Raw genomic sequence first — 26,744 nt, forward strand, 5'->3', positions numbered from 1 at the left:
CTGGGAAACCATTGGAGTGGGCAGGGCACAGGGTATTTCACAGCCCCCTTGATGAGCCTGCAGCACCATGACGTGCTCTGTGACATCTTAGGTGACCAGCCAGCAGGTGTGAAACATCAGGACAGGGGGTGGGAGGGTGGGGGGAGCGATGGGTAATAGGCACCTATACAAGACAAAGCCCCAAATATCGGAACTGTCCCTATAACATCGGGACATCTGGTCACCCTACATCATGCTGTGAGGTCACAGGGGCACAGCTCTGTGACATCATTGGGACGGCTCAGGCTACAGGCCCTCACCCAGTCCCATCATTCGCTCGCTCTCTGACATTGAACCCACCCCCCCTTCCTCCCCAGCTCGCGCTCCCTGCCTCCCTCCCCGCCCCCGTACAAGACAAGGCCGGTTGCTTTCGTCATGCAGGGGCGGGGCTGCGAGACACGCCCCGGCCCGAGCCGAGGGGGTCACGTGACGGGCGCTCGAGCGGTCAGCTGATTCCCGGGCTGTGCGGCGATGGCAATGGAGTTTCTCCTGGGCAGCCCCTTCAGCTCCCCCGTGGGGCAGCGCGTCGGTGAGTTCCTCAACCCCGCACCCCGGCCGCTCGGACTCTGACACCAACTTAGCTCCCTCCTCTGGGGGGTAGCGACAGCGGCGGGGTAGGCGCGAGCGGCTGGGCGGGTCCTACAGCCTCTAGGCGGGATGGACACGGCTCCGGCCAATAGAAAGGCGAGGCTGATTTGATTGACGAGTTCCAGCGGCCAATAGGGAGCGGGCGGGGAGGCGGGCTCCGGCGGCCGTCCTTCCAGCCAATCCGCGTGCGCGGGGGTCTCGGAAGTTTTTTTGTTTAAAGGGCCCCGGCGATAGCTTAGTACCGGGGACCGTGTTCACACTTCCGCTGGGGCGGGGCATGGCATCCTTCTACTGGACGTGGCGACCCTACCATAACAAACCCCGTGCCTCCGCCTGCCTGGCGGGCGTTAGAGGGAATTCACTGGAGCCGGGCTCCCCCGCTTCGGTTGGGGTGGCAGGAGTCTGTGGAGGGGCGGAAGGGGGGAGACAAGCTAATGCGTGCCCCTTGTGGGGAAGGGACCGGCTGTAATTCTCTGCTCCCTGAATTTGGTGCCACCCATCCCGAGTCCGGTGGAATTACTGAGGTGGCTCCTCGGTTAGTGGGGGGTGGAGGTGGGAAGGACACATGCTCAGCTCATTGCAGCTTCACAGGCAGCTCTTCAGGGCAAGGGTTGTTGTATGCATGCATGCATGCTTTTCTAAGTTTATGGCACTGTAATAACTGCATGCACCTGGCCCCACTTGTATGCTAATTCCCTACTTGGCTCCTCACACCCTCTATCTCATGGAATTATCGTTCTCCCCTCTGCTTCCTGCCACAAGACCCGTGATCAGTATGGCTAGAAATCTGTGGGGAAACTTTGGCAAAATGTGTGGAATTTCTAACAGGGAGGTTTTGTTTGTATTTTCTAATCTGTTTAACTGGACTCTGTTAATTGGGGCATCTTGCCTGGTTGAAGAATGGGGTCATTTAGCCTAAACACATTACATTGTACTACTGCATTGATTTCTACTAATTGAATCAGTTACTAGCTAGCATTTTTGCAGGATTTGGCCTTTTATACAGCACCATGGATTTACCCCAGTGCTTTACAGGCAGATGAATACACATTCCCTGCCCTATTAAGTTTCTAGGAAGGCAGGATATCAAAAACATAAATCACATCTAAGAACTTCAGAATGAATAGGGTCCAATCCGAAACCTTGCAAATCTAAGAAGAACAGCATTCTTCTTAGTCTTTTGGTTGAGTTTAACTAAAGGAAGATAAGAAATTAATGTAAAGATAAGGAACAAATAAGAAACAAGGTAGAAAACATGAAACTGGAAAGTTGTTTTAGAGAGAAAGTACAAGAAAGGCCTGGAGAAACAAAGCATGGAGGGATACACAGTAAGTTTAAAAAGTATTTAACGAAGTATTCTTCCACTGTTTAAAAAAGTGTATATATAGACTGTGCCTGCTTGTATGGTGTAATAGTTTTAATTTTTCAATGAAATCTTGTGTCCCTGAGAACTGGGCCTGTCCTTGGTTTCTGGTCCTTTCCTTGTTTACCTGTCAGTTCCACAATGTTTTGTCTCAGGCTTTGTAACCCATGGCAGACTTTCTTTGACTGCCTGAAGAAGTCACTGGCTAATTGAACCAGTGATATTGATGACAGACTGTTTAAGCACATATTCATCTCAAGAATCCCCACCACCTCCAAGCCTCTCTCATGTCAGAGACATGCATTCCTCCCACTGTGGGGCCTTCTAGTTCATTCCACGCTAATTAGCTCTTCCTCACACTCATAGCTGAGTCTACAGGGTGTCATAGAAGAAGAGGGAAGGAGTTTGCTTAGCTGAAGAGGGGAAGGAGGAGCAGATACTCTTTTCTCTCTTCTCTTCCCAGCCTGCCCCAGATTCAAAAACCCTCTCCTTGACCCGCACCAGAATTATCCAGTGGGCTTCCCACTCCCCCTTGTCATGACATTCTATTCTACTTGGCTTCTTACAGTGAAAATGCGCTCATTGGTGTAGTATCTGAACACCTTCCAGTCGTGCATTAAGCAGTGTGACTAACACCTGTCATGTGCTTGTTTCTCATCCACTCCTCAGGAGAAGCATTTGCAATTGAGTGTCTTATTGTGGAATTTACACCCACACACACCCATGTTGCTAGCTAATGTCAGGCACCAAGACAGAGTGCCTTGGTTTTTCATCTTGAAAAGTTGGCTCCATGTTTATGTTGTTATAAGTGCCATTCATTTCAAACAGCCCAAAGCACTGTGCAAACCACATAAATAGAGCACTGCTGAAGTGTGGCACAGTTTGGAATGGAGGGCAGCAGCCAGGTCCACAGCATGCAGTACAGCAACATGGGGGAAGGGTTGTTTTGGCCAAGAACACCAGGGAAAGCTCCTACTATGATAGAAAGTTCTATAACAGAGAGCAGGCACATGCATCGTCCACTATATTCTGGAGGAGCATTCTCCTAGACTCCTTTAAAATAAGTGACCTTTTGATTCCCGAAGTGAATGGATCCTGCATGTTACATTTGGTCAGGTTTGCCTGTACCCACCCTTAGATGCTACCAGCCTCCCCTTCTTTCTCTACTTATTGTCCTGGTTGGACTAGTAGCCAGATCATAAGCAAGTTCCCCCTGGTTCCTGTTTCTGATGTAGAGGGGTTTCCAGGCAACAAACTGGCAGCAAAGGAGAGGAGGGCAAAGTATCCAGGGCTGTTGACAGAGGAGGAGAGAGGAGCCTCATGTCTGCAGAACCTGAGATGTGGAGGAAATGGAGTGGGGTTAAGAGAGCCCAAAGAGGTGAGGGTGTTGTAGCCAGTCATGAAGAAGCCAGTGTGGAAAGGGTCACGGTTCTACAAAGGTGGTGAGGAAAGGGTTGGTAATTATAATTTGGAACATGTTCTTTCCTTCTTTTGGGCACTGCCTCACAATGCCCCTGTGATATGGGTAAATACTATTATACCCACTTTACAGATGGGTAAACCTGAGGTGTAAGAGAGTGACTTGCCCAATGTCATGCAGCAGAACAATGGCTAAGTTGGCTATAGAACCCATCGATTTTGAGCACTAGACCAGCATAGTGCTACTATTTCAAACTGTCTGCAGACTCAGAAGGATAATAGTGCAACAGCTTAAACAACTAGTTGAATGAAGCAACTCTGTCTGTGGTTTGTAAAGCCCGTAAAATAATTTGCAATGAAAGACACTGAATGCAATAATAAAAATACTTTGCACTTCTATGGTGCCTTCCATCTGAGGATCTCAGTGCTTTACAAATATTAATGTGTTAAAGTCCCCTGAGGTAGAAAAGTAGTATATCCCCATTATTTTGCAGTTGGGGAAACTGAGGCTCAGAGGATCTCAGTGATTTGCCCAGTGTTGCTTAGCAAGTCAGTTGAAGGCCAGGAATAGTTTCTCCAGCTTCCTGACTCCAAGTCCTGTGATTTAACCACAAGATGAGGCTCTATCATGTTGTTATATGCTGAAGGCCCTTCTCAACCAAGGGGCCAGAAATTTCCTTTTAAAGTGAGAGCTTTGACCAAGGAAAGAAACTTCCCAACCTGGAAAGAAACCTCTGTCTGCAGAGTTTGTGGATTTTCTGCATATGAGGGTTTTTGTGGTCCCTATCTAAAAGCTACAAGAATATCCCAGAGAGGAAAAACACAAAAATACAAGGAAGCTCTCCATGTGTAACAAGGCCTCAGAGACCTTAGGGAAAGGGGCAGGGAACTGTCCATACCCCACATTCCCAGACCTTGAAACTTGGAGCTTAGAGAAAATTGCAGCCACAATGCAGAAGAAAAGCAGCTTGGTTGCACCAGTGGGTGGGGGCAGCTTGGGGAGAAAGATGGCAAACTGGGGTGGGAGTGGGGAGGGAGGCATGGAGGAGTGAAGTATTTAAGGAAGATGAGAAATAGGAAGAACTAAGGTTGGAGGGGGTGTGGCAAAGGCCATGGAGATTTGGGGCCATCGGCTGAGAGGTACAGAGGGGAGCAAATTAAAATAAAATGCACCAGAAAACCTCCCACAAGCAGTGAGAGGAGCGAAGTGAAGCCAGTGCAGCATTCCCCACCCCACCTCTTAGAGGTCTTTCCATCTCAGCTCCATGGACATGGGGGCTTCTTGGAGTTTCAGGGGTTGAGAGAGAGGAAAGAATCAGAGAGCAGCTGTTCTCTGCAGCGTGCCTCCCTCAGAACCACACAGGTACCTGAAAGCCAAGGCTGCTCAGATAAGCATTAATGCCTTTTCTGTGGCTGCATCCCTCGAAAGAGCCTATCAAAGAGCAGGCACTATCTGAGGAGCCATTTGCAGTACTGCTTAGGAAGCCAAGACATGCTGCCTGATGGGAGGGGAGCATGGGAAGAAGTGCAGAGGCCCCGCTGCCCACAGGCATGGAGCAGCCTGTCTCTGGGTATCCTCAGCCTGGACATGGTTTTGAACCGCACTCCTCTCCTCTCTCTAAAGTGGAAATTCCTCCCTTTGAGGGAAGAATGCAGATAAGAGTTTGAACTGTGGAGCCCTTCTGGAGCTTGTACCTCCTCCAATAGGTTTCTTCACGGGAGGGAAGAGCACAGGGAGATGTTGTACAGGATTGTGAGTTGGACAGGAAGCCCGGGAGAACTTGGATGGTGGCGGGGGAAAGTTGCAGTGTCTCTTGTGTCACCTTCTGTGGATCTCCATGGTCAGGATCCCATGAAACGCTGAGCACCCTCCACTTGTATTGAAGTCAGTGGGAGTTGTGAGTGCTCAGCACTTGCAGCACCATTTAAAACTAGGCTGAACAAAGCACTATAGGTAACGTTGGCAAAGGGCATGAGGATAAATTGGAGGAGATTATAGACTCACTGGGGAGCATTTGAGAATATAGGTGAGGAATTCCTGGGTGCTGCCTGGCTTGTAATGGATGCTTCAATTCTTAAGGGAGGGAGGAAGGAGACAGAGGTCTTGGAGGCTGATTGGTCTCTTCTGTCTCTAGTTTCTTCAGTATTCTGACTTGTTTGCCACTTGGTATCTTGCTGCAATAGGAGTGGTTGTATGAGATCACAAATCCAGCACCCATGTTGTCCCCAGCAGGATTGGGAACGATGAGGAGAGAGACTGGCAAATTAATAAAGTCCCTAGGTCAAATTCAGTCTTGGATTAGCAGGTGTACCTCCACTGTACCACTTATGCCGAATTTGGAATTGACTCCCCTCTTTCAAACACAAATAGGTTTGACAACTTAGCCAAAATAGGCAGAAAAACATTAAATAGCAGATGAAAAGAAAATGAGGTTCTGTTCTTCGCTAATATATGCCTTGGCCCTGAAGCTGCTGTTTGAGGGCAAAGGATAAATGATTTGGGTTTGGAGCATGCCAGAATTCCCAGCAGCCTGGATTAACCTGACCAGCGCATAGAGCAATATGGTTCAGTTCATTGGTTAAAGAAACACCAACATCGCCACATCCTGGAGCTAGACCTACTGCCAAAATAAAATGGCTCTGAAGTTTCTATGGTGCAAAGACACTGTCAGCTTGGAATGTGCTGTAGCCAATCAGATTCTGGCTGTTGGGAATGCCATAGTATATTCTTTGATGACCACTGCAATTTGGAATGTTCAGTGGCCAATCATATTCAGGCTTTTTTGTGCCTCCTGCCTTTAGGAATCTATCCCTGTTCTGTGCAGCATTCTCAGGCTCAGCAGGGTGAGTTTTCATGAGGTGCAGACAGCTCCTGTGCTAATTACAGCTCATGAAACAGGACCCGGCTTCCTGATGCCTCACGTGATCAAGAAACAGATTTCGTTTTACCCCCAAAGCTCCAATAAAGCAGGAAAGTCCAGGATTTCCTGTCTTGGAGGAAACGCCAAGGTCTCTTACTCAACTCAGACAGTCCATTATTGCATGGGAGCCAGAAGAATTAGAAGGGAATTAACTCCAGATATCTCAAGGGGCAGCCTGGATGTGCAATGCTGAGAACAGGGCTTTTAAAATGGTCCGCCATGGGATAATAGAAGTTAGAGACGGAAAAGGCCTATTAGATCAGCTAGTCCTGCCCCTACACTGTATATTGGGTTGTTCTGTGTGCTTTGTCCTTAACCTATTTCTCAACCACACTTATCCTTCCCTGTGCTCCCATGCTACTCTCTGCTCTGGTTTTTGAGTGTGGATTACATTTTTAGCAGATGTACCACCTGTCATTGGTCCCCGTCAGACAGGATGGCTGAGTCCGTGAACCATTGGTGCATTCGAGTGTGGCCATTTATGTACATATATGTCACTTATTTGGAATCCTCTCTTTCTGCTAAGTGAAAGCCAGCTAGAGGAGTTTGTGCAGCTTGTTTGCATTCCTTTCTGAAAAGTAAATACCCTCCCAGACCTCGAAAGTATCTCTTCGCAAGGGGGCGATATAGCTATCTGTGTGAAATCAGGCATGGGGAGAGGGGGTGCCTGCAGAGTCTGTTCAGGGTTGGGGAGGGTTAGGGGACCGTTGCATTGAAAGGAATCCATGATGGGTGTGAGCAATTTTCTTTCCATCCCCACCCTCCAGTTGCTGGTGCTGCTGAAGATTTTCCAACAAACAGCCCCATCCGCTGCTGCCTCTCCTCCTTTGCACAAGTGAGGTGGTTCCCTTTCTCCATCCACATGTGATTGGGGAGAATGGGATGCTTGGATACAAGCCCTTTACTGTATAGCGAGCATGGTGTTACTTATTTGTGCCCTTCAATGCAAGTGGTAACAGACAGTGTGGCAGAGTTTGCAGCCATCTTGGATTTTGTGCTGAGGTTTATAATGGGCAGGATGTACCCATCCAAGTATTGGGAAAGGGGACAAAGGGGGTATTTCATTTTTAAAAATTAATTCCTGAAATAGCAGATGGTCACCTGACCTGCCCGGAGTCTTCGGGGTATAGTAGTGGGGCAGGAGGAATCAGACTAGCCAGACTTTAAAAAGTGAAAAGCTACACTGGTATTCACCCACAACTCCTTCCTTGTTTGGCCTACCCCTTCTTGTTCCAACTGCCAGTGTGATTAATCTGTGTCTCCCCACATTTTGCCCTACCAAAAAGTGCAGATTGCCAGGTGCTCAAGGGCTGCATTAAATGGAGCAGATTACAGCTGCCCTTCAGTTCAGATTCTGATGGGCAATTGCCTGCCTAGATTTGTAATCTCTGTGTGATGCACAGCCATATAAAAAATGAAGGTAGCCATGGGCTGCATTGCAGAATCTGTGCCCACTTCTGGATTGGTGGCATCATATCCAAAAATTCAGGGATTTTCTTTTTCAATCTAGGAGTTGCTTCAGATAACCCTAGAGCAAAGACCTTCTTTAATCCTTCCCTCTCTGTCTTGTCCCTGCCTCTTTCGAATCCCAGCAGGGAGTGATGCACTGTAAGTGATTACAGCCTTCAGCAAGACCAGTAGCGTTGCTATGACAGTAGAATGGTTGGATCAGAAATGGGGAGAGAAGACAGATCAGCAGAGAGGGCTGTTCCTGAGCTGGAGGGAGAGGGGAATCCATGACTCAAAGGACCAGAGATTCATGAGAGCTCAGAATGCTGAGTGCGCAGCACTTTTGAAAATCTGGCCTTTAATTGGGTGCCTAAATGGGGCTGAGCTCTTCTGAAACTCTGGCCTGGTGTGATCAACGAGCATTTTAGAAGATGGAAGAGTTGGGAAGGATCCTTTCTGTTCCTTAGTATTTCTGTGTGTGCGGCATGCAGGTCAGTTGCATTGTGTTTACTTGTCTCCCCATGCCCACCCCTCAATTTTGCTATATATAGAGTCCCAGCTGCCTGTCTGCCTGGTTAGTGCTTATTTTCCCTCTGCAGGCTGGCAGTGTTCCTAGCCTATCCAGTCCTCTCGCCAATGGGTGCGGGGCGGGACTGAGGCTTGGCTGATTACAGGGTGGAGGCACTGGTAACTCTGAGTAATAACAGCTTGTTCCTTGGGACTTAGTCATGAATAACATTGTGGCAAATTCAGGAACTCCTAGTTAAAGGGGACACAGTCAACGTGAGACTGAAATTGCCCTGACTTGGTGCTGGAACCCACTCCCCTTCCTGCTCCCCACATTCTAAAGGGCGAGATGTTTTGGTCTTGTAGGAAGAGAAACTTAAAAGCTAAGTAGCTTTTTGTTTTTGTAGGGCCTACTTAAAAACAAGGGGCATGATTCTGCTCCCACTTAGAGTGATGTAAATCAAGAGTTAAACCAGTGTAATTGAGAGCAAGATCTGTCCCTTTGTGGTGTTGCTACCCTGGCTGGCTGTGCAGCAGCAGCGAAATGAAGGGGCACTGTTCCTAATTTGGTTTCACTGTATTTTGGAGTTCACTGGCCACGCCTTTGCATCTGAGCCTCTTCCCTTAAGTCTGCACCACTACCATATAGTGTGAAGCTCAGTGAGGTAGTAAACAAAGTGGATGTGCAATGTTGATGGCCCAAAAACCTTGTCAACCAGAAAAGCTATTTGCAATAGTGCCACCTACTGGGCTGCAGACTCCCCTCACCAGGCTGTGTGGGGATTTTACAGGGATATTCTAGCACATGTGCCTTTTGGTTAAGATTCCTGGAGGAGCATCATTTTGGCTCCCACCACCATCTGAGAGCAGCCTTTCACTCCCAGGTGTCCACTCTCCTCACAGGAGATTACTGAACAACAGGCAGCGGCAAACCAGGGCCATTCTTAGCCTTGTCCTGTTTCTCCTTTCCCCAGATAAAGCTACTGATGGATCCCTGCAGAGCGAGAACTGGGCCCTCAACATGGAGATTTGTGACATCATTAATGAGACGGAGGAAGGGTAAGGGAGCTGGCACCATGAACCTGTGTGCATGTACATGCTGCAGTCTCGGAGTCGGCTGTGTACGCACCTCCATAAACGCACACACTCGGTATAGTAAAATCTCCTGGCTGGGGAGGCAACATGTGTGGTGGGATTAAACAGCCAGGTCACTGGACTCCTGGGGTATGGGCTCTGTTAGAGGGATTTAAAGCTAATGTCAGCTGCCAAAGGCCTCATTAGTTATGATCCAGAATTCCAGTATGGGGAGCAGTTTATCAAATGGGCTATCAGGTTCCCCTTGTACACCCTATTCAAGCTAGTTCTCATCCTCTCTGATGAAAAGAAGTTTGAAATTCTTTTACTCTGTTGAATTCCTTCTTTATAGCCCTCTCTTTCCCTCCCTTTCTGGGAGTTTGAGTTTCTAAGCTGGTGATGACTCAGGACACGGGAAAATCTCAGTCTGCCATTCAGTTCTCTGACTTTGTCCAGCTCCGGCTAGGGTTCTGCTCTCAGGTATTTTCATATACAGTAAGTCAGACCCATGCAAGGGGACGGGAGGTCCAAGGTCTCCTCTCCCTGAGCAGCCCTGAGACAAGATATTCAGAAATCTGGGGAATGCCAGAAATGTTAACTCAAGACCCTATAAATAACCTGCAGTGGATTTGCTGGTGAGCTCAAAAGGGGCCATTCCCTCTGGCTGCAGAGACGTCAAGAACAGTATGTCACAGGAATGGTGCTATATGAAATCCAAAACGAGGGCTTCGCTGCTCCCTCAGTCCCCCCCACAGCAGAGTGAGGCTGGAGTGAGAGCTCCAGGGATGGCCCAGTCTCCAGTTACAAAGCTTTTTATTCTCTGTGTCACTCATCTTTGCCAGAGCATCTCAGCAGCAACCTGCAGTCCCCGTTCTGTTCCAGTTCTGGTGTCCTCACTGCACACACACTCCCAGCTCTGTCCATGTCCCTCAGTCCTAACCTGCAGTCCCCTTGCTGTGCCAGTACTGGGCCACAATCAGCTCAACCAATGCACCTCAGTCCTGACCTACAAAGCCCCTCACACTTCAGTCCTGACCTATCGCAGCCCTATTACTCTCATCCCCAAAGGCCTGCCAATGCACTTCATTCCTACCCCTCTTCCCCACCTGCTATTACAGCTTTGCTCCCTGTCTTCCTCAGCTCTGCCAGCACGTCAATGCATTGCCCTGTTCTCATGCAATATTGCAATGCACTTGTGCCACAGCGCTTTCATCTTGACTGTGAAAGTTTGAAAGGTACCAGCTCAGTTACAGCCTGTCTCTCTTCCTCTCCAACATGACACTGCCACTGCCTCTTCCCTGCATTGCAGCTGGACGTTCATTCCACCTGTGGAGCATTTCCTAAGGTTTTGGGATAACGTCTCTGTGTGGAAGTGGTGTGTTCATTTGTGGGGAGGAGGGGCTCTTGCAGTCCTCTCTCTTCTGCCCTTGCACCTTCCCCCCACACCTGTCCCTTTCTGGCATACACCCATGGAGCTGTAGATACTAAACTTCCCCCTTCTGCCACAAGATTTTGCTCTGTCCCAGTGGCGCTTTCTTAGCCCAGCTCCTTTTGTCCGTTATTTCTCACTCTCTCTGCGCATGTTGGATTGTTGATGTTGTTGGCACAGATGCCCATGGTTCTAGAAAATGAAACTTGCTAGTTTTCACTACTGCGTCTGTGGCAGAGCCACCACGGGGAGCCAGCTCACCTGTTGTTGCTTTTGGCAGCTCCAAAAGCCTGGGGGCCAATCATCGGCTGACTGCGACCCTCCCTGCAAGTCCCTGGAAACTGGCAGCCATATTGTTTGGTGTCTCTGCAGCCAGTCCAGACCTCTGTGTATTTTTTCTTCAGGCCCAAAGATGCCTTCCGAGCCATAAAGAAGAGGATCGTAGGAAATAAGAACTTCCATGAGGTCATGCTGGCTTTGACAGTGAGTGCTGTGATCCCTTTCTCAGCCCCATGAACTCTGCTGTGAGGTTAGGTCCTTGGATTGCTCTGTCAATAGCCCTTGTCATCTGCAGGGGCTACCACAGTACAGCTCCATTGGTCACGGGAGCAAATAAGACAGGGAGGATATGGTGGTGTCTGGAGCATCTTTGGGCAAGTGGTATTCACATTCTGGGCAGGGGGACAAAGGGGCTTGGACTAAGGTGCAGGAGGGCACTGTAAAGGGAGTCTGGGATGTGGAGTCAAGAGGATGGTGCAGCAGGGATGCTTGCCTTTTGGGAAATGCAGAGTGAGTGGCACTATGTGATTCCTGCTCTCTGAGTAGGTAGGTGCCAGGGCTCCCACCACACAGGCATGTGGCAAATGTGACAAGCTTTACTTCAGGTGTGATGAGGGATCCCATCATGTGGGATTTTCCTTTTAGAGCCCTGTGTACCAGCTGATTCCACATAGGCTCAGGGAAAGCAACTCCCCCACCCCCCATCAGCTAGGAATTTGAGCTAGTCAGCAGTTCTGAGGATCCCAACAGTGTGAAGGGTCCCTCCCGCCACCCCCACCTCCGTGCCACCTCTCTCACCTCTGCCATACGGACGTTCCATCTCCGAACCCTTGGAGGCTGTGTTGTGCACGTGTTAACACTTCCCGTCAAACTGAAAGTGGGGATTCAATTCCCTTTGGCTGGAGGAGCGAGGCAAACAGGCTGGGATGGAGAGAGCTGTGGCTAATGGCCTTCTGACTCTGCAGGTTCTGGAGACGTGTGTCAAAAACTGCGGCCATCGCTTCCACATTCTAGTGGCCAGCCAAGATTTCGTGGAAGGTGTCCTGGTGAGAATCATCCTCCCCAAGAACAATCCACCCACCATAGTGCATGACAAGGTGCTGACCCTCATACAGGTGAGTGAGGGAGCTCGACAAGTCTGATTGCTGGGCAGGGCCTCTCCTCCCTCCAAAGCACTTGGCAAGAGGCTGGTCATACAGAACAGCAGAGGAGCAAGGAACCAGGGTATCTCTCAGTGCTGTGCTGAATAGCAGCTCCTAGGCCCCCAGGCCTCACCCCCACAGCTCTTCCAGCCTTTGGAGCTGAGAATGGGATGTGGATCTCCTACATGGCAGCGCTAGTACTGATCTCCAGACATAGGCCCCGACCTGGGTTATGTTTTCCTTAGGTGCTTGCGTAGAAGGGTGCAGGCTTTAACTGGCCATGGGATGCGCCATCTGCTTCTCTCCCCAGTCCTGGGCAGACGCGTTCCGCAGCTCGCCAGACCTGACGGGCGTCGTAGCTGTCTATGAAGACCTGAGGAGGAAAGGCCTGGAGTTCCCCATGACTGACCTGGACATGCTGTCGCCCATCCATACACCACAGAGGGTAATGGGGGGGCCTCTAAGGGGAAGGGCTACGGCTGCTGCCATGTGGGGGCTCTGAGGAGGGGGCTGGGGCCGTGACCACAGCCAGCCCACAGAGCTCACCTTGGGAGTAAGGGTCTCTGATTGCTGCCTACTTGTGGGGCCCTGGGGAGCGGGAGGGGGAAAGGGGCTGTGTCCGGAGTGCAGAAGCCATGGAAGTGGGGCAGTGAAGGGCTGTGGCAGGCACATGGGGGGCTGTGGAAGATATGGTAAAGAGAAGCAGGCAGAGCTGTTGGAAACAGTAAGTTTGTATAAATGTCCCTCCCGCCCCTGGCGGTCGTGTCCTCTCATTTGTGAGCTATCTGATTCCTCTCTGTTGCGCTGTGCTTGCTTCTCTCTCTCTCTAGACTGTCTATAGCTCTGACTCCCCATCTGAACAGAACTCACTTGCTGGCGACACCCCTCAGAGAATAGACTCCATCCTGCATCCTGTTTCCTTGCCAGGGGGGGCAAGTGCCTCCAGCGACACCCCCATCATACCCACACCAGAGCAGGTAAGCAGAACGCAGGCCCAGTCTTGCTACTACCACCTCCCCTCACTTTGAAGTGTTTTGTCCCATCACTGCTGCCCCTGAGCTCCACCTTCCTGAAGGAGAGCGTCCTGCCACTCTAGAATGTCCTAGGGACTCAGTCACTCCCCAGTGACAAGCTGTGATGTTACCAACCCTGAGCAGTGACATCCCAAAGGGATCCGCCCATGGTGAGCGTAGCCGGCTAGAAAGGAGATGGCATCTCCTGATGCACAGCCATGCAGGTGAGGAGTGGTGCTGGGACACAGAAATTTTAAAGGAACAGGCTCCTGGCGTCTGTTTCCTCCACATTGCATCATGGCAACAGTTTGCTCAACCAGTACCTCATGTTCATCTGTTTGCCCCATCCGCAGCTGATTTTCCTCCACATGTATAAATGACTTTTCTGGCCATTGGCTTTGCCCAGGGAGGAAGTATCTGGGAGCCCGTGCTTCCACCCCTTTCCCTGTCCCTGTCTCCTCTGCAGTCCCATCGACTCAACATGACATCAGATTTTCACCCACTCCCCCTGCAAAGAAGGAATTCTCCATCTTCTAGCAGACTGTGTCCCTGCACTAATGGGAGGTGAATTAACTGCTCTCCTGAGGCTCATTAGCAGCCTCTAGCACGCAGCGCAGGCTCACACTTGGACAGAGGTTTATTTTGTTCTCCTGCACTGTTCATTTTGCCAGTGAGACTATTGGAATGGCTGCAAAGGGGAACCTGGGTCACCACAGCAGCTTGTGCTAGCCCATAAAATGCAGGGACGCAGCCTGGAGATTGAGGCCTGGTAGCAAAAGGTGTTGGTGATGGCCTGGGTTTGGTCTCCAGCAAGTGGAGGCCCTTGAGACGGTAACTAGAGGGCCTGGAGAACGCCCGGCTGGTAGAGCTTCTGAGACTGTAACCAAGGAGTTGGAGTCCAGTCCCTAGCAGCAGCAGTTCCCGGAGCCCCATAACCTGTACCCCTCCTTAGCCCAGGCTGCGGGCAGTCAGAAACTGATCAGCACTTTCCTCTTGCATTTGCAGATTGGGAAGCTGCGCAGCGAGCTGGAAGTGGTGAATGGGAACATGAAGGTGATGTCCGAGATGCTGACAGAGCTGATGCCGGGACAAGCTGATCCCTCTGATCTTGAACTACTTCAGGTAAGGAATGTCCAGCATATGTCAGGGGAGGAGAGAGAAAAATGGAGTGCTCGGCTAAGCGATGACTCAATGAACTGGATGGGGGTTCACACCATGGTGAGGGGAGAAGTTGCATTTAGCTATGAGGAGGATGGGTGTGTTACAGAGGGAATTATTTCGGGTGGCTCCAGTGGAGTATAACTAGGAGTGACAGGGTGAAATTAAGAAAGGGGAAAATTTAGTCTGAACTGAAAGGAAAAACTGCCCCTCAGTGAGAGCTATTAGGCTGTGGAATGGTCTCCCAAGGGGGTTGACTCTCTCTTTCTCACTGGGCAATTGGGCATTTCTACCTACCCGGGGGCCCAGGTTCAGCTTTCCCCAACAGGGAGAGCCAACCAGGCCAGTAACCGAAAGAGCCACTCACACTAGTGTCCATGGAGCCTGGCTTTTACCCCTTTGCTGGTAGAGACCCATTAGTCTGAGACTATTAAACCCAGGCCCCCCAAAGCTGTGAACTCTCAGGCTACCCTTGCGTCCTTGGCCGAATCATCGCAGTTCCTTCTTCCCCGTGGGCAGGAACTGAACCGGACGTGTAAAGCGATGCAGCAGCGCGTGCTGGAGCTGATCCCCCGTATCCTCCACGAACAGCTAACGGAGGAGCTGCTCATCGTCAACGACAACCTCAACAACATCTTCCTGCGCTATGAACGGTACCCCTAAAGCCGCGTGCGCCCATCCGCTCCCCTCCCTTGCCCCACACAGAGCAGCCCAGCTCTTTCCCAAGGAACAAGCCACAGGCTCTTTCTGCCTTATGTTTAGAGTCTGTCTTTCTATGAATGTAATGGGCAAGGCCTAGCAACTTGGGTCTGCCATCTTCCCTCTACTCAAGAAAACACATGGTTCTCTCTGCTCCAGTCCATGTTGTTTCATCTCTGTCCCTTTGTGTAATTATTGATGGGACATAAAGAGATCTCTGCTGCACAGCCCTGAGGGGGCAGCTGGAAGGAGGAAGCTGCCTAGGAGGGCTGCAGAGCAGAGCAGAGAGGATAGACACCCAGACCTCTAGCACGTGCAGCAGGTGTCGGCCACTCTCCTCCATTCCACCACCCCCTCCTGTGTTTCTAGTGGGAGATTGGAATGAATCTTAGGAGGAAGCAAAGGGATTTCTCCTTCTCTCGTCGAAAAGGCATAGCTGCTCCTGGGTCATTTTGGGTAGGAGTACTTCCAGAGGGGCATTAGACACTTCCCTGTGCTATCCCCCAGGAGATGCCCCCTTTGCATTTCCTCCAGTATCTGTTACCTTGGGTTGGAATCCTCCAGGTGTGAAAGGGGCAGGCTGAGCCAGCCTTTGGGGACGGGCTAAGCCAGAAGGATCAGAGTGAATAACTGCTTGAAATGCTTGGGAGCCATGAAAGCTCTTGCCATTGAAACTCATCTCATTTCACCTTTCCCTTGCAGGTTCGAGCGGCTCCGGGCTGGCCAGCCCATTAAGGTAACTCTGAGCTCCCTCCCCATGCAGAGTTTTCTGCATCTTGCAGATAGGAATATATGGAAGCCTGGTTTGCATCCTCCATGCCCTGCCGTTTCTGGGTTGGGTGGAGGGAGAACCACTGTGCCTTGCTCACAAGCTGCAAGCCCGGTTCTGAAACACAGCAGCCCTGCTGCATTGGCTTGGCCTGCAGTGGCATGTGGGAGACTGTTCCATTCCCAGTCCCAGCCTCTCACCTAGGGCTGGCAGAGAGGTGGGTATCCAGCATCGGTCATGGTGGGGTCGTAACCCAAAGATGGATGACAGACAGGTGTCTGGGGGTAGCAACCACCATGCTCATCGTGTATTGCTCTGTGAGGGGTAGGTCCCGGCATGGAAAAGCTTGAGAACCACCAGTATCAACATAGCTACGGCCTCTCAGTTAGCACCTGACTACTGGTATCCAGGAGAGATGGGAGGATGGTGATCTAGGGAGAATCTGCTTTGATGCCATTCACAGCAACACAATTCACAGCATTTCCTGCAAGGATCAGGGGAGAGTCCCTGTGGCTTACATCTCTTGCTGAGGAGGGCCTCACTCTCAGATATATGTGGTGAGGGAACGGGCAGGGATCAGCGAGGACTGGACCCAGGCTGCAGGAGTAGAGACTAACTCTCCTCTCTCCCCGAAGGTCCCAAACGAGGTGGAAAATAGTTTGATCAACATGGGGCCCAGTGCTCCTCCGACAGCAAAACAGCCCCCCGCTGCCAGTAGCCTCTCCTCTCAGCTGGCTGGAATAAGTAAGTAACCAAGCAAGCAGTGACCCCTATTTGCTCTGGGGAGCTCCTCGGGGAGGGTCGCGTGGTGTCTATTGGCTAATGTGTGTACAGTGCTCTGGAGATAGGGGAGGTGTGATGGAAATCTGATGCATTGTTCCTAATTATTAGGGAGTCACTCGCCCTGTCTTCACTGTTCTGAAGGGGCATCCACCCAGGAATCAGTGCAATAAGTTGGTGAACCTGGTGCTCTGGATGGGCCGTTGTGAACTGCAAATGTATCCACTGAATAGCCATAGTGGTGGATTTCCCCCCACCCACTGCCCAGAGGGAAGACAGGAAGGGGGCCCCGGAGCAGAATTTAACCTGTTTTAATTAGCCTCAAGCTTTCAAACTAGCTCCACAAGCCCCCACTGTAGGTCTTGCGGTGTTTCTCTTGTGCAGTGTATGTACCTTGCTCCCCTCTTGCTCCTGCAGATCTGGGCTCCGGGAGCGTCAGTATGGGGCTGCAGTCCCTAGACAGCTCTGGCAAACTGGAAGAAGAGTTTGACATGTTTGCATTGACCCGGGGCAACTCTCTTGCTGAGCAGCGCAAAGAGTAAGTGGTGGCATCTCCTTGTTCCACTCCCCATCAAGTTCTCTTGAGATGTTCAGTTGCAGGGCATGGTGAGGAAAAGGGTCACCTGAGTCGCAAGAAGATGGTCCTGGATTCCCAGCTGCTAATCATTCACAAGTGTCCTGAGGATGCGGAGGGCTGCTAGCTCTTTCCATGTACTGTTGTGGGGCAGAGTTTCTGCTCTCATCACTTGGCTCCTAGCTATTTCCCCCCAAGTCAGTGGTCTTCAACCTTTTTTCATTTGCGGATCCCTAAAAAACGTCAAATGGGAGTGCAAACCCCTTTGGAAATCTTAGACATAGTCTGCAGACCCCCCAGGGGTCCACAGGTCGAAAACCACTCTTCTAAGGTAACAACTGCCTTTTGCGGACCGCGTAGATATAGTCTGTGGATCCCCCAGGGCAGCAATGGGAATTGAACTTGGGACCTCTGGATCTCAAACCATGAGCACTTATTGGATGGCAGTGTGACCTGGTAGGTAGAGTATTAGACTGAGACTCAGGAGATGTGGGTTCTATTGCTAGCTCTGCCACTGGCTTGCTGTGACTCAGGTAAGTCGCTGCCCCTCGCTATGCCTCAGTTTCCCCATCTGTAAAAAGGCAGGTGATGATACTGCTCTTCTCTGTCAAGTGCTTTGAGATCTACTGATGAAAAGTGCCATGTAAGAATTAGGTGTACTATTACTGCTTCAGCTAAAGAGTCCAGCTTCCACAGTTCAGCCTCTGTACATGGACTAGCCACTAGAAGGGGGACAGTGATTGACACTGTTGGGTTCATCTTGATTCTGGCGCTTGTGCTCCAGGTTTTAAAACCACAAGCTCCCAGGCTTTAACCCACAGGAGCACACTGTACCATCATGTGTTCCTTGCGGCAGACTGAGGACATCTTTAGGATTGACTCTTTCCCTACCTAGTGTGCCTCTCACACTGCTTCTGGGAATTGCAGCTGCAATGAAATGGATGGTTGACTTATAGACTCATGGTCCCTTCTGATCTTAAAGTCTATCATGATCATCTTGTCTGACCATTGCAGGCCACAGAACCTTACCCACCATTCCTGAAATAGACCCCTAACCTCTGGCTGTGTTACTGAAGTCCTCAAATCATGATTTAAAGACTTCAAGTTACAGAGAATCCACCGTTTACCTTAGTTTAAACCTGCAAGTGACCAATGTCAAAAAAAGGCCCAGGTTTTCTGCCAATCTGACCCAGGGAAAATTCTTTCCTGATCTCAAATATGGCAATCAGTTAGACCCCAAAGCATGTGGCCAAGACCCACCAGGCAGACACTGGGGAACGAATTCTCTGTAGTAATTCAGAGTCTTCCCCATCTAGTGTCCCATCACCTGCCATTGGAGATATTTGCTGCTAGTAGTCACAGACCAGCTACATACCATTGTAGGCAGTTTCGTTATACCATCCCCTCCATAAACTGATCAAGCTCAGTCTTGAAGCCAGTTAAGTTTTTTCCCTCCACTGCTCCCCTTGGAAGCCTGTTCCAGAACTTCACTCCTCTGATGGTTAGAAACCTTCGTCTAATTTCAAGTCTCAACTTGTTGATGGCCAGTTTATACCCATTTGTTCTTGTGTCCACATTGACGCTGAACTGAAATAACTAAATAGCGTTAGTTGATTCAGTCTTAGCAGCATTAGCCAAGCGAGATGGAGTTTATAATCCTTTGACGTAGGAGACTTGCTGCTGAAAAGCAGATCTCTGGGTTAGGAATACCAAGTTCCCCCTAGGTAGGCCAATACTGGAGAATCCCGCACCCTGCTGTTCTGGTTTAGATTCTTGGTTCTTCTAGCCTGGTGCCCTGTTTCCAGGAAGTCAAACCATTACAAATTTTGGTTCATTTCTGGTTCATGTTCATCAATATTTCCTAACTCTCTGGTTTGGCTCCGCTTCAGACGCTAGCTTAGAATGATGGTTCGGTAACAGGTTCAGCCACATTGAACCTGCTAGAACTGGTTCAGATACGTTTCCTGCGGATTAATGTTACCCACTCCTATGCTTGCACTGTAACTCCTAGCAAAAGAATGCAATGATAAATATTTCTTTCTCTGTAGAGAAATTATTTATTTTTTAAATGAGTTAGTTGCACACGCATTAATACAACATCCTTCAGAACTCAGTCATATTTGACCACTGAGGTGACAAACTGAATGTCAGCCCAGAAAACGCCTTTTTTATATTGCCTTGTGTAGCAAGAACAAGCAGGGAGGAGGAAGGAGACCAAGAGGAAAGGGAGATGTTCTGGGAGTTGTAGTTCCCTTCCATGGGCAGTCCTCTACCTGGGCATAACAGACGAGAACTACCAATCCCAGAACCTCTCTCTTCCCCCTCCTTCCTCTCATCTTATCTCCTCCAATGGCTTCCTGGGATCTGTAGTCTCTTCCCCCTTTCTAGGTGTGGAGCCGGGAAAGATCCTTCCTCAGCACCACCAAGAAACGCTCCCTCAGTGCCTGATTATTGAATGTGTTGTTTTGACATAGTTAGCCGTTTTGCCTTTTTGGGTTCGATTCCAGTTTGGGTTCAGTGCGAATGAGAGGTTTTCAGGGCAGGGTTCGCTCTGGTTCACTCAGAAAACCTCTCTGACTCAGTTTTCAGGTTCGGGTCAACTCCCTGCTTGTTTCTGCTGCTGGCCAGTGCTGGCTGGCACAGAGAAAGTGGGTAATCTTGTCACAGCCCTTCTTAAAAGCAGACTGGACCAGACTCCACCGGTAGAGTTTACCAAGTGCACATGAAAACGTGCAATTGTGTCACAGAAACCCTGGTTCCCAGAGTCTATCCAGGCAGCATTTTGGCTTGGTAACTAACTCTCTCTGCTGCTGCTGGGATGTGTGTAATTGTGGGGGGCGGGAGGTTGTGCTTGAATGCACACACCCATGCAAAGATTGGCAAACTCGGCGGGCTCCCAGCATGTTTCCTGGATGTACTTGGCATGGCACTTAGCACCAAAAGGCTTAACCCTGGGATCTGAACCCCTGTCACTTGTGCGGTTGGGCCACAAGCTGAAAGCAGCCATATGGGGACAAGGGTGCAAGGGCTGTGCACAGGATGGGCTGCAGGAAGAGTGCTTTCGATGGGCTATCTGCAGTGGAGCTGCATGGACAGAGGCAGGATGGCATCCTAGCAAACAGCACTTGATCTTGTAATGAAACCTGACCTCCTGGCACGTGCTCAGTGTGCTCCCTTCCCCCACTGTGCTGGACGGCCGTCTCGGGGCTGGGCAGGAATGGAAGCGTACCCTCTCCAGCATAACCCGATCCTTCAAGGACAGGGACTTGAGATCTTTCCAAAAACAAGGCTTCTTCTATTTATTCCGTGCCACCCTCTTCAGCCTGCTCTTGCTGCCCCTGCGCTGGCTCTTCTGCAAGCCAGCCTCTGCACTTGCTGAATCAGGCTTCCTGTGCCACCAGCTCCGCACTAGCTGCATCTCCCTCTCTCTCTGCTGAGCTGCTCCCCCGCTGCTGTCAGACCGGGACGCTTCGGCTGGAGATCCCAGTGGCGGGACCAGGGCGTCTCTTCCCTCCCCATGCGCTGTGGCTTATGAGTCCCTTCATGCAGCAGTGCTGGAAGCACCTCAAGCCCTTCCTGCCCTTCTTCCTCATCAGTGGCATGGTGGCGGCGCTCTACTTCATCCTCCACGCCATCGTCCACAGCGGGCCCTTCACTGATAAGAACTTCTTCGACAAGTTTGAGCGCAAGTGGCCCAAGCCCCTGCCCTCCAACCAGAGCAGCTCCAGGTGACTCCCCCTCTACGCCACAGGAGGGCCTCAGCTGGCAGACATCCAGCGGTGGGGCATCATCCAAGCAGGCTTCGTTCTCCTGGCATCAGAACTGGGCTTCCTGGCCTGCGCTGCTCTGATGGGGACTGCAAGCTGCTTGAGCGGGACCAACCTAAAGGAGGAGGTAGATAGGTGGAGTGTGTCTGTGAGAGAGATCTTGGATGAGATGTGTTTGTGCATGGAGAGGTCCTTGTATTTGCTCATTGATCAACGGTAAGGCCAGAAGTGACCCTTCTGCTCATCTGTTCTGACCTCCTGCCTTACAGGCCCTGGAATCTCAGCCGCCAGTGGTTCCTGACTGCCAGTGAGGGCTTTGGTGGGTGGGGTCTTTTGGGGAGATGTGAGGTGTGCCTGTGTATGTGAAGGTGAGTTTGGCTGTAGGCCCTCATCCAGCCATTGTAACCCACTGCTCAGTGTATGTTGTGGTCTCTGTGCCCAATCCACAGAGGATGTCAGTCTGTTCCAGATCTCATCTCGAGAGGGCTGGCTCTTTAGCTCAAGCTGTGGCTTCTAGCTCTGGCGGTCCCTTGTTTCATCCTTGATGTTGGCCAAGATGGTGGCCCAGCCATCATACAATCATGTCCCAGAGCCTTCTTGTGGTACCTCAGTCTTGCTGCAGTGCTGGGGCTGGACCTCACGGGTAGTGTTTCTAACAAGCCAGGGTTTGCACACATCTGAGATCTCTGGAGTGTCCCGGGGAGATCTCCAGGGTCACAGCAAGTGTGCGGTGGTGCAGCCAGCAGCCCTGAATATTTATATGTATGAATTCTGCTAGGAGACCAGTCCCCCACAGCTTGCCCCTGGCGTATTCCTGCTACTCCTGTGTGTTCACTTTAAATGGCTGCTTTCTTTCAGGGTAAAGTACGAAGATCCCCAAGCAAACAAAGGGCTGGCTAGAGCCCTAGATGCCCGGCAGCAGAGCACAGGAGCGGTAAGTGGCCATGGGGCTTTGCACACCCCACCAGTAATGGGCCCATCCTCCCTGCCCACCAGGCGTGCCAACTGCGAGGTCTGTTAGGACAGTCTCCCAAAGTCTTTAATGCAGGCCAATCCGATGGCGGTCATTTCCAATCCTTGCTAACCTGAGGCTGGATTGGATTTGGTATCTGAATGACGTGAGGCTCCATAGCCCCTTCTCCAAGCCCCTCAGCAGGGACAAGGGTGGACTCCTTTTCTTTGTCCTGTAGACTCCCCGTCCCCACCCTCCTGGCGTTCTAGAAGGTCAGGGACTGACTTGTTCTGCTAATGGGGCAGCCTCCTAAATCCACTGGGAACCTCGAGGAAGGGGGAAGAATATTGGGGTGAGGAGGTCTTCAGATCCAGTCATCCCCCTTCTTCAGAGGAGGTGTGTTGACCACTGGACAGACCCCTCACCACTGAACAGCCCCCCTGTTCTCTCTTCACCTGCTCCTGTGTCCTTTTTCCACCCCTCAATCCCTCCCCACCTTAAAAACCGTTCTCAGTGCACACTCTCTCTTAACCAGATGGAACCTAGTGCTTCCACTGACGGAGCCTCACTAACTAACTGGATGGTGCAGCAAGGAATGGTGAGAAGGCCTGTAGCCAGTGGAGAGGAAAGAGAGCCAGGGCTGCCGGGCTAGGGTGTGAAACTGGCACAGCATCTGGGCACGCACAACAGGCTGGCCAACGAGGAGCCTGGCCAAACCAGTGTTCATGAAAGGGACCCTGGTCTGGGCAGGTGGTAGAGACTAAGAGGAAAGAATCCAGATGCTGTGCCCCCCTCTCCTGATGTAATCATGCCCCTGGGGAAGTCTGTGATCCAAAAGCACGAGCCTCTGTAGCTTGAGCTAAAGGGCCAGGTCTGCCTAGGTGCACAGGTCTGGCGTTCGTCAGTCTAAGCATTATGAGTGCTGGTGCCCAGAGGGGGATTTGAACAGCTGCTGACCTCTGATCCTCGGGACTGGAGAGCGTGCTGTGCATGTTTACCCAGCATGGGGTGTTGTTCCTTTCTAGTAGCTGGGCCGTGTAAATTGGTTTGAGGCTGCTACTGCCTTGAAACTAATGCCCCTGCTGCCTGAGCTGAAGGACCAGCCTCTTGTGCTTTTAGATCCAGAGGTCTCCGGTTCAGGCTCTGCAAATGAGCTGGCCGGGGCACCAATATACTCACAGCACTTCCCCTTTCAGGCTGAGGCTTCAGGCTTCCTCGTAGAGTCACGCCCGCAGAAACCTCTGGTCTGGGGAGTCCCCACATGCTGTTAGCTTGTGTAAATCTCTACCCTCTGTGACCTTGGCGATCCCACTGGGAGAGAGTGAAACCTCCCTAATTGCAGCCTGGTAACTGCTCGAGGGCTGCGCCTCCCACAGGAGCTTCATCTTGACACCTGGGAGGCTGCAGCAGCATCTGTTCAGAGGCTGGCGACTGGTCTGGAGGAACCTGCTCTTGGGAGGAGAGGGATGCCGCTGTTGCTTTGCTATTGGCTTTGTTATTCCTTGTGGAGGGTCCTGTGGATTTGGGAGATGAAGGGACAATGTCCTTTAAAGCACCACCGCCTACTTCTGCTTGGGGAACCCTCTGCAACTGCTGCTTTTCTCTCAGCTGGTCCTGGGGCTTGCTCTTGGGATAAGGATCTGAGGCTTCTGACTGGCGTTGGGTGACTGGTGACCCCTGGCCACAAGAAGGGCCCCTGTCCCCTTTCACAGCGGAATCAGCTGATGGCAAAAGCACCCGTGACAGAGCCACTTCCACGGTGGAGCCAGGCATCAAGTATCTCCACCTTAAATGTAGAGGAGCTTCCCCTCCTGTGTGCATTTCCATAGCTTGGCTTGACATGTCGAGTACCACAGCGATCCACGGTTAGACCTGGGCCTTCCTCCTTGCCAGGCTCACCTCTTCCTCACCTCTGACCCCAGAGTCGGGCTGTGACGCCAAACCTGTGACAGCCCTGTTGTTGGCAGTGCAGTGGTCTTTAACATCACGCTGTGGAATGGCCTCAGAGGGGGGAGAGCATCTCTTTCTCTTTGGGGAACACTCTGCAGTGATAGCAAGGGGATTCCAGGAAAGTACCACCATGGTGGCTGAGTTTCAGTTTGCTGCCCTTCCAGACCGAGCAGGGCTGCAGAGGTGAATGAGCCCTGTCCGGGTGTAGGCCAGTGGCAGTGCCATAGCAGCAGTCTCAAACCTCCCAATCCTTCCAACCCCTGTGTGCTGGAAAACACATCTGTGGGTAGGGAGAAGGCATACAATGATGCTGCTGGCTGGGAGAGCTGTGGTGGGATTGGCCAATGCAACAAGGGTCTGGGCTCAGTGAACCGCATGGGCGGGGGAGAGTTTCTGCAGGGATGGGTTGGAAAAACGTCCCCCCCTTTTTTTTTTCTGCCTCATTCCTCTCTTTCTTCCTTCTGCCCCAGATCCCGGTCTCCCAGGCCTGCTTCATGGAGGACGTCGAGCAGTGGCTCTCTACTGATGTGGTAAGTGAGGGGCAGAGCAGGGGCAGTTCTTTTGGCACTTCACTTACTACTCAGGGCTGGCCATGAACTGTGTGTCTGCTCTGGCCCCTGGAGAGGCTTGAAATCCCCTATGTGTTGGCGATGACTTTCCAAGGCTCTTGCAGGTGGCAGTGTGGGCCAGGTCGACTTGAGCAGGGGTTTCCCTCACATTCCCTTCTTCATAGCACACCACGCTGACCTTCCCCTGCTCCTTCCTTCCACACTGCCACCCTCCTCCCCGTCTCTCCTGATTGCCACTACACACCTCCCTTACCTGCAAACTCTGAGGCACGTGCTTAGCTCTACGGGCGTGCATTGCCCCAGTGAAGTCAGCCAGGGTCTTAGAGCAGGACCTCCTGACTAAGGGGAGAGGGTGGGTAACAGAACCAGGACACACTGTGCAGCGTGCCTACACTACACTGCTGGGAGAGGACAGCTGAGGAAACAGCAGGGTGACACAGGTCACCAAAGGTCTCCTGGCTATGGGGTGAGCAAGGGGATTGGTGGGGTCTCTCGTGTGACATGGAAGCAGGGCGTGTCTCCTGGAGGCCCTGTGACCAGGCCCTCTGGCTGGCAAAAGGCTTCCAGAGAAATCTGATATGGGTGAAGAACTTTCTTGCCCTCCTGCCAGCACTGCCAGCTTTTACTGCTGGGGTGGGATAGAGAAACCTCCGCGTTTCCTGTTGCGGGGGATGGGGATCACAGTCCCATTTGCCTGGGTGGAGTGGAGCGCTGTGTCCACCTGGGGCGCTCAGTGCTCGGGCCTGCTTTCCAATGTGCCTTCCTTCTCCTTTCCCAGGGGAACAAGACGGAAGATGCTAAGGGCGTCACCAGCGAAGGTAAAAGCCACCAGCCCCTCTCCTTCTTCCTGAGCCCTTCTCAGGCCAGCTCCATCCTCCTCCTCGTCGCTAACTCTGTCTTCCCATCCCAGAGTTCGACAAGTTCCTGGAAGAGCGTGCCAAGGTGGCGGACCAACTGCCCACGCTCCCCAGCCCCGCAACAGGGACACCTGCCGCCTCCAGCCCGCGTCGGAAGCAGGAGAAGGAAGACGACACTATGTTTGCCTTATGAACCCTACAGACTGGTGTGCGGTGGAGCAAGAGGACGCGTGCTGTTGTGCTCCGTTCCTGCCGGGGAGGAGAGAGGAAGGGCCCTGCGCCCCCTTTGCTCTCCTCTGACTCCTACCCCCCCCCCCTTTACCGATTTTAGGCTGCTTTGGGGTTAAGTTAATCATTGCTGTGTTTGGGATATCACAGAGCAGGCTCATGAAGGGCGCTGGCGAAGCTGCTGGATATGTCGCCAGACAAGTCTGGGGGTGCTGGGGTTATGTTTTTGTGAAGGGGGCAAGCAGAGGGCTCTCCCCACCCCTTTTTCCGGTAAAATCACTGTAATCCCTCCTGAGAACTGGGAGCCGGGAGTTGCCTGCAGCTGGGATATTTCCTGCTCGTCTGCTCCCTTTGACGGGCTGTCTCTCCCACGTCGCGCTGGCGTGCTCTGTTCTGGGCTGCTCTTCACAGTGGGTCCCCACCCTTCTGACTGACCTTTGCCCATCCCTGGGTGCAGTGGGACGTGCAGGGGCGAGGCAGTTGCAGTGATTCTTATGGGGAGAGCACTGACAGCAGTGAGGGCTCGAGTATTCGTTTCCCTGTCACGTAAGCACATGTATGCAACAGCCCCACTCATGTCCCCAAAATCCCACCCGTGGGCCATGTGATTTTGTTGAACATAGTCCAGGTACCAAATCTCATGGTGGGATATGGGGATGTGGCTGCAAATGGTACCAAATCCAAGGGTGGAGGGGTGCATGCAGTCTAACCTTGGAAAGCAGGGGGCCAAGGGGCAGATGTGCCTTCAGAAAATGCTTTGAAGTGAATTGGCTTGACTCTTTGATTTCCTTGAGTCCCATCCCCCCCGCGGACTAAACTCACCCCCCGCCCCTTGTTTCCGCTGTGGACTGGGGGAGCGAGAGGAGAGAGAAGGGAGAACACTTTAAGCTAACGGTGCATGCTATGTTGGACAGCCGTGGTGGGTGAGGAGCGTGCCAGGCCCGGGGCTAATGCTGATTTTTCCATGTAATCTGGGAGACTTGCCTTTTGTATCGCACATTAAACAAGCAACATCCTGACCACCTTGGGGAGCGTGTGCTGCCGCAGTTGTGGGTGGAGGAACCTGGGGAGCCAGGCTGCTGAGAGCAGGCACTGGCCGGGCGTGAGAGGGAAGAAGGGTGCATTGGATGCTGCATCTTGGCATAGGAGGGGAGAAGGGTGCCATGCTGTTCAGATGGGCACTGTTTCGCCATAGGAGGCAAGAATGGTGCCATGTTG

At 51.7% G+C, this 26,744-nt stretch overlaps 1 protein-coding gene across 1 annotated transcript; it reads left to right on the plus strand.

Moving 5' to 3' along the window:
• The first annotated feature begins 387 nt into the window (after window positions 1-387).
• TOM1 (target of myb1 membrane trafficking protein) lies at window positions 388-25,626 on the plus strand. The gene is made up of 15 exons (XM_067559406.1): window positions 388-568; window positions 9,261-9,345; window positions 11,194-11,272; window positions 12,034-12,183; window positions 12,521-12,655; window positions 13,041-13,187; window positions 14,229-14,345; window positions 14,901-15,034; window positions 15,783-15,816; window positions 16,485-16,593; window positions 17,047-17,167; window positions 21,829-21,904; window positions 24,343-24,402; window positions 25,220-25,259; window positions 25,352-25,626. The coding sequence occupies exons 1-15, from the start codon at window positions 511-513 to the stop codon at window positions 25,489-25,491; spliced, it is 1,485 nt and encodes a 494-aa protein (XP_067415507.1). The 5' UTR covers window positions 388-510; the 3' UTR covers window positions 25,492-25,626.
• The last annotated feature ends 1,118 nt before the right edge of the window (window positions 25,627-26,744 follow it).

Source organism: Emydura macquarii, unplaced genomic scaffold (assembly GCF_026122565.2).
Source record: "Emydura macquarii macquarii isolate MOO-44397 ecotype Brisbane River unplaced genomic scaffold, CSIRO-AGI_Emac_v2 contig_2205, whole genome shotgun sequence".
Taxonomy (NCBI): domain Eukaryota; kingdom Metazoa; phylum Chordata; order Testudines; family Chelidae; genus Emydura; species Emydura macquarii.